At 42.0% G+C, this 8245-nt stretch overlaps 1 protein-coding gene across 1 annotated transcript in view; it reads left to right on the top strand.

Moving 5' to 3' along the window:
- The window catches only part of htra1b (HtrA serine peptidase 1b), a 23571-nt gene that overhangs the window by 3597 nt on the left and 11729 nt on the right, over positions 1-8245 (top strand). The window contains exons 2-4 of the mRNA XM_037691704.1: positions 2926-3025; positions 4268-4382; positions 4772-4861. Of these exons, the coding sequence (XP_037547632.1) occupies positions 2926-3025; positions 4268-4382; positions 4772-4861 (305 nt within the window). The remainder of the gene's footprint in view (positions 1-2925; positions 3026-4267; positions 4383-4771; positions 4862-8245) is intronic.

Here is an 8245-nt window from a genome sequence, read left to right on the forward strand (position 1 = left end):
CATCCATCCATCCATCCATCCATCCATCCATCCATCCATCCATCCATTTATTCTGGACTCAGGTCTTGGGGGCAGCATCTTGAGCAGGGAGGCCCAGACATCTCTCTCCACAGCCTCTTCCAGCTCCTCTGGGAGGACTCCAAGGTGTTCCCAGACCAACCGAGAAACATAGTCTCTCCAGAGTGTCCTGGGTCTTCCCCAGAGTCTCCTCCCAGTCAGACATGGCCGAAGCACCTCTCTAGGGAGGCGCCCAGAGAGCATCCTTACCAGATGCCTGAACCACCTCAACTGGCTCCTCTCGACGTGGAGGAGCAGAGGTTCTACTCTGAGTCTCTCCTGATAACTGAACTTCTCACCCTGTCTCTAAGGAGAGTCCAGCTACCCTGCAGAGGAAACTCATTTCAACCTCCTGTATCCACGATCTCATTCTTTTAGTCTCTACCCAGAGTTCCTGACCAGAGGTGAGGGGAGGAACATAGACTGACCTGTAAACAGAGAGCTTTGTCTTACAGCTCAGCTCTCTCTTCACCACAACGGACCGGTACAGAGTTTGCAATACTGCAGATGCTGCACCAATCCTTCTGTCAATCTCACGCTCCATTCTCCCCTCACTCATGAACAAAACCCAGAGATACTTGAACTCCTCCACTTGAGGCAGAAACTCACCCTTGAGGACCATGGCCTCAGATTTCGAGGTGCTGATTCTCATCCCAGCTGCTTCACACTCGGCTGCGAACCGCTCCAGTGAGAGCTGAAGATCATGGCATGATGACGCCAACAAGACCAGATCATCTGCAAAGAGCAGAGATGGAATCCTGAGGCCACCGAACCGGACTCCCTCCACCAGCTGGCTGCACCGAGAAGTTCTGTCCATAAAAGTTATGAACAGAATCTGTGACATCTGTTACTTTCATTCTGAGTTATTGCTGTTGCAAACTTTAATTTAACTTTTTCTGGATGTAAATCAATTTTTTTTTTTTTTTTTGGGGATGATTGTTTTCTCTGGTATCAGATGCTGTGCTGCTGGAAGGATTTTTACAGAAACATTTTTACTTTTGGACATTTGTTATGATGTGTAACCATGGCAACAACTTTTTTTTTGTTTGTCTTTTTTACATCAAGAGCAGCTGATTAACATCGCAAAAGCTAAAATAATATCTCAACTACAGCTCCAAATCTCAAATGAGTTGAAAAGGAGGCACTGTGGATGTATTCCCGTCTACATGCTGGCGGTGTTCAAAGTGCCAGACCACTGAGATCCTGGAGCTGGCAGAAAACGTGGCTCGTGACAGTGGAGGGACTGGGACTGTCCCCCGACAGCTGCAGCCAGGAGTGACCATCCCTCGTGAAGGAGATCTGCCTGGCATTTGGGCGGTCCTGCAGCCCGTGGGATCTGAGAGGCCAACCAAGTCCAGGTGGACAGATCGGACACCATCTGCGGCCAGTTTCTTCAGATCTGCTGTGGGACGAACCTTTACAAGAGATCCTTCCTGTCTACAGCATCAGCATCTATAACATCTCTTAATGAAACAAGGATTATGAGTTATAACAATATTTAATTTCCCTTTGGGATTAATAAAGTATTTTTGAATTGAATTGAATGAATTGAACTAAACGCTAACAGGCATGGTAAACATCGTCCAGCGGTCTTGGAACAGTAATAGGTATGGTAAACTGTGTCCAACAACATTGAACAGGTGATACTGCAAGCCCATTCGTTCTCGCATTCTGATTCAAGTAACTACAGGATTGGACTCTTATTTTGACTCAGTTATATTCTTCATGTCAGACTAGTACAGTCCTGCAGAAGCTGGCCCCACTTCCCTGATCAGTCATGCTCCATTTACACTGACCATCTAAACCCAGGAAGTTCTTACTTAACAAACCAGTCTGTTTATTCCTCCTGCACGTTTGTGGCACCTTGACTGTGCAGTTTAAAGAGTTTATTAAGATTGATTTGTTTCTAAATTTGCTTTAATTTATAGTGTGTTATCACTGATTTAATAATGTGTTTGGTTTGCTTTAAGACGCTAGACATACCGGTAGATAAAATCTTTGAGGAACAGAAAAGGGAAAATGCCTACTGGTAATTACCAGTCCCAGCAGATCTAACTGGGTAAGGCAAACACACGCCATAATATCTGGCTGAGAAAACGAAAGCTTTGCCAGATGTTGTGGAACGCCTGGAGTGAATCCAAAAAAGGCTTTCATGGGGTGATGGTTAAATATAACATCCTAATTCTTCCGCTGCCAGCATCTCTGCATCTTCTGAGTCTCTGTGTCATTTCTTTTGTTTTTAAGCATCACATGGGAAGAGGAGATAAGCTGCAGCTACTCTCACACTTTATAAGCTACACTCAACATCTGCATGTGGTTTATCACAGCAGCTACAATTTGGGTCCATTTGCATCAATTTAAAGTCACGATGAGTCAGGTTACTGCACTTGTTTTGTCTCATGACACGATTGCAAAGTTTTCTTCTCAGCCTGACTTCACATATCTGTTTGAGACTGAACCACAGACGTTATTAGATATATGGGTCTGGTAACTGCAAACAAGTCTCAAGTCTTATTAGGTTGGCATAATGATGTAGATGTCTGTTTTCTTTGGTGATAGACTGCTTGTTGTCAATGTTAAATGCACCAGAGTAAAAGTCAATGCCACAGTGTTCCAGTGTGGACCCAGATGGAGCTTGTCTGGAGCCAAGATGGCTGCCATCACTTGAAAATGTGTTTTATTATGAAGACAGAATGTATTTATGTATATGTACAATGTTGTGTTTGACATACAGTATATCTGATCATTCTTTGGAAGTGAAGTAATAGTATCAGTTTTAGTAACTAACCTTAATCATCTCAGAAACTGTCCAACCATCTTCAACAGTTACAAGATGCCATGTACCAAGACTGTTTTCTTCCATTTCAGGTCAGCAGAACCCCAACAGCCTTCGATACAAGTACAACTTCATTGCTGATGTGGTGGAGAAAATCGCTCCTGCTGTTGTTCATATTGAACTGTTCCGCAAGTAAGAACGTCAGATTAAAGATGACATCACCCACAGTTGTGGTGGTGGTCAGATATTGACCTGAAAACCAATTCATCTGCTGATTTGTTCCAGTTGTCATGGCAGTTTGTTGAGCACTAATTTTCTTTCACAGTTAATTGACCTTAAACAATGGTCTCAAGTGATCTGTCTGAGCTCGGACTTAGAGTTGAGGATTACTCTCAGCTACCACCGCACTAAGTTTTAGCTAAGATTCTATGAAAACAGACTGGAGTGGATGGAGAAAAGTTTCAGCAGAGATTTAAGACAAAAGGGTGTCAGCAAAGATCAAAGGAAAAGTTCACAAGACAGTGGTGAGACCAGCTATGTTGGTCTGGAGACAGAGACATGGACAAAAAGACAGGAGACAGAACTGTAAGAGGCAGAAATGAAGATGTTGAGGTTCTTCTTAGGAGAGACAAGGATGGAGAAGATCAGGAATGAGATCATCAGGTTTGGTTTGGACATGTCCAGAGGAGAGACAGTGGTTTGGACACGTCCAGAGGAGGGACAGTGGTTTGGACATGTCCAGAGGAGGGGCAGTGGTTTGGACATGTCCAGAGGAGAGACAGTGGTTTGGACACGTCCAGAGGAGGGACAGTGGTTTGGACATGTCCAGAGGAGGGGCAGTGGTTTGGACATGTCCAGAAGAGGGACAGTGGTTTGGACATGTCCAGAGGAGGGACAGTGGTTTGGACATGTCCAGAGGAGGGACAGTGGGTATATTGGTAGAAGGATGTTAGAAATGCAGCTTCCAGGAAAAAGACAAAGGAGATATATGGATGCAGTTAGAGAGGACATGGAGGTAGTTGGAGTGAGGACAGAGGACGCAGAGGACAGAGTGAGATGGAGCAGGATGGCTCGCTGTGAAGACCCCTGAAAAAGGAAAAGCTGAAAGAAGAAAGATCTGTAAAACCGACTGGGTTTTTAAAGGTTGATAAGGAGGATATCACATATCCCATGACTTTGGGTGATATAAAAGACAGACTGATAAAGTAAGTTGACCGTGTCAGTCAAAGCTGCTACTGTAAATCCTCTTCTGCAGCGCTCACAGGGATGGAGCACAGTAGCTACTGGAATGAGTCTTTAAGTTATATTTGTCTAACCTTCTAACCTCACCATTCAAGTTCTGCTGTTAAAACAGCCGCCTTCATTGAAAGTCAACCTGACGCTGTTCTTCAGGGTCTTGTCTTGGGTTTTAGATCTCTTCCTGTTTCTGTTCAGGATGGTATTTTCTAAGCGGGAGATGGCCGTCGCCAGCGGCTCTGGGTTTGTTGTGTCTGAGGACGGACTGATCGTCACCAATGCCCACGTGGTGGCCAATAAACACAGAGTGAAGGTACAAAAAGCACCAGAAACACACTCATACCCACTGGATGTTTTAAAGACACTATTATTATTTACCAAGAAGAAATGTACTGAAGCCTAAATGTCACAGTTGTATGTTTTTCATTGGATTGTTAGTGCTAATAAATACTTTCTAGTGTCCTTTAAGAATTGTCTAGCTTAATAAGGCAATGCCATATCCATCCTGTCACAGTGGAGGTGTTGATAAAATATGGTATGTTGTTGCCTTGGATACAAGTTGCACCTTTGACTAGTGTAATCTCATGTACCATCAGTTTGAAAGGTTTTTTACTGTAGTTAGGTAATTTTGCAGAATTTTGCATTTGTTTGTGGTTCTGTCATTATGACAGTTAGAGGTGAAGACATTTTTTTTTCTTGCAGGTGGAGCTGAAGAGCGGCGCCACATATGACGCCAAGATCAAGGATATTGACGAGAAGGCAGACATTGCTCTCATCAAAATTGATGTACCGGTGAGCATATGTCCGGTTCAAGAAAAAAACAGAGTGGGACAGTTATTAATGTTTATTTTGGTCAATTTTCTTTACCTTTTATTATTATTTTTATTATTACATTGTCTTCCAAAAATGCTGAAGCAGCAACAAACGTGATTAGCTGCAACGTGACTGAAAACCTGTAAAAACATCAAGAGCTTAAATTGGTCATACACACTCAGGTGTCACTTTGACAAATATGTTTAGGTTTATCAGATTATTTCAAAAACAGCTTGGTCTGCTGTTAAAACCAACACATCATAAAGTATTTGTTTTTAGTTACAGTTGGAGCTTAAGAGTCATTTTCAAAGTAAAGTTATTACTAGACGTAAAGTGGGTTTAAACTGAAAACTGTTGAGCTCCAAGCTTTGAAACTGCAGTTTTTGTTGGCCTGGTCCACATGCAAGACGTGTTGGTCGCATGGTGATAATAGAGTGAAGCAACATATCTAGGGACTTGGCATATGCACTAAGCTCTGCCCCCTTTTGGGGAGAATACAATGCCCCGCCTTCTTTTGGATAGAAACCTCCCTTGTCTTTGACTGGTAGGTAAAGGAACTCCTGAAGCGTTTGTTAAGAAAACAACTTCAAATAAAACTACAGCACAACGGATCAGTGGTTAGCACTGTTGTCTCACAGCAACAAGGTCCTGGGTTCAAATCCCGGTTGGACCTGGGGTCTTTCTTTGTGGAGTTTGCATGTTCTTCTCGTGCTGTGTGTGTTTTCTCCAGGTACTCTGGTTTCCTCCAACAGACCAGCTGCCTTCAGGTCCAGGCCTCCCTTGCAAAAGAGATCTGTGATCTCAGTGGGATTTGCCTGGTTAAATAAAGGTTAAATGAAGGTTAATAAATGAATACAGCAAATGGTCAAATATGGTCTTTCAGCCAAATATTTCTTTACCATCACTGCTACTCATTCATTCAACCTTTATTTAGACAGGTTAATCCCATTGAGCCTTGATGACTCATTTACAAGAGAGACCTGATTTTAACAAAGAATGATGACAACAATGGACAATCATAAAAGAGGCATACATTTTTTTTTTTTTTTACAAATTAAAATAAGATGCAAAAAAAGTAACACAAACAGCTGGATTCTAAGGCGAATGTAGAAAACTGAAAACAGGAACATGTCTGCATCGGTCCCTGCCAGGAGTCCAACAGATTCTTAAAGACACTTAGAGAGGTCAAAGGTCGAGAGCTTCAGATCTTTTTACAAGATGTTCCAGGAAACAGGAGCGGAGTAGGAGAAGGTCCTTTTGTCTAGTTCAGTCCTCACTGAGGGAACACTGCAGGTAATGATGTCCTGAGAGCGCACGCTGTAGCTGCACTCACACAGAGACATGTAGGAGGAGATGTATGAAGGCAGCAGACCAGGAAGTGATTTAAAGATGAAGATGTACCAGTGGGAGAGTCTGTGTGAAGTTAATGGTGACCAGTTAACCAGTGAATACTGGGTGCAGTGGTGGGTACGGTAGTTACAGCCAGTTATGAATCTTAGTGCACCATGATAGACAGCATCCAACATCTGCAGCATCCAACATCTGCAGGGTTCTTGTAGGAGCGTTCATGTAAATAATGTCACCGTAATCAATGGAGGGAAGGAAAGTCACAGTTACAAGGTGTTTCCTAACATTCAGAGTTAGACAGGATCTGTTTCTGAAAAAGAAACCCAGTTTAACTTTCAGTTTCTTTACCAAGTTTTCCACATGGAGCTTAAAAGAGAGATGTGAATCGACCAAGATACTCAAATATTTATAGGAATCAACAAAGTCAATGGGGACACCATTTGAGGATAAAATCGGAGGAAGAACTGCTGGGACCAACTTCCTGTTTGAAAACAACATCCCTTTGGTTTTGTCGGCGTTTAGGACAAGTTTGAGGTGAAACAAATCAGTCTGGATGATTTCAAAAACTGGAAAACCTTATCAACAGTTTTAGCTCGACAATAAACAATTGTATCATCAGCATAGAAATGTATGGCTGCATCAGGGATGCTCTGACCTACATTACCTATGTATTATGTATCTATTACTCAACAAGCGCCAGTGTTTTATAGAAAAAATTATAGATCATTGTTAATTATAATCATTATTAGCATTATTATTAGTAGTATTATTATGATAACAGTAATTTTTATTTAGCTTTCTAACTAGCAAGCTAAATTGTGGATTTACCCTGTAGTTGCAGAACTGTTTAAAACTCATACTTTAGTCAAAAAACAAGTCTTCTTCTTTTGGCTTTTCTCTCTTCAGTCCTCTCTCTGTCATATTTCTTCTTGTCTAACCTCTTTCTTTGAACATCTTCCTGCACTTCACTATTCCACCACCAGGTTTCCTTATCATCCATTCTCTGTCCAGATGACACAGCAAGTACCTTCCTACCTGTCTCTCTAATTACTGTTGCTGTAGTAGTCCAGTCATCTGGAAGCTCTTTCTTACCACCCAGAGCCTTTAACAGCTCCTCTCTGAACTTCTCACATCATTCTTCCTTCTTCATCTTCCACCATTTGGTCTTCTTCACAACAACAGTCATTCTACACACAACTATCCAATGCTGTCTGTCCACGCTCTCCCCTGCCACAACCTTACAGTCTCCAGTCTCCCTCAGGTTTCCTCTTCTACACAGAATGTAGTCGACCTGCATACTCCTTCCTCCACTCTGATAGGTCACTCTATGCTCCTCCCTCTTTTGGAAATAGGTGTTGACTACAGCCATTTACATTCTCTTGGTGAAATCCACCACCATCTGTCCTTCCTGGTTTCTTTCCTCGACACCAAACCTACCCATCACTTCCTCATCCTCTGTTTCCTTCACCAACATGTCCATTCAGGTCTGCTCCCATCATCACTCTGTCAGTAAAATCTTACTTTAGTATGAGTACAAATAACTCTTGATGTCCATAAAAGTCACATTGTTTTTTTTTCTTTTTATATTCTTTTGTGTAGAAAAGTGAACAAAAGAAGTACGTTTTTTAATTTTTAATTTTTTTCTGCTGGGCAAAGTGCAACATGAAAAATTTTAAATTACAACACTATCATTTGCACTCTCACACCTTCTTTTTACACCATTTGTATTTTCTCCAAAAAGGGGCAGGGCCATTTGAAGAAGCAGGAGTGAAGTGATATTGCTGCACTGTGACTGGAGATTGTTTGGGCTGTAAATTAAAAACGTGAGACGGTCTCCTCTGTTTGAAGCTTCTAGTTGCATGAAGATGGTCTTCTTGACACCTCTCTCATACTCTCTACAAAATATACCATACCACTTTATTTATAAAGCACTTTACAGGTCTCTCTTGAAAATGAGTTCTCGTGGCTCAATGAGACTAACCTGGATAAATAAAGGCTAAATGAAAAAAAAAAAAA

The sequence above is a fragment of the Nematolebias whitei genome, chromosome 17, assembly GCF_014905685.2.
Source record: "Nematolebias whitei isolate Nwh7 chromosome 17, NemWhi1, whole genome shotgun sequence".
In the NCBI taxonomy this organism is placed as follows: Eukaryota; Metazoa; Chordata; class Actinopteri; order Cyprinodontiformes; family Rivulidae; genus Nematolebias; species Nematolebias whitei.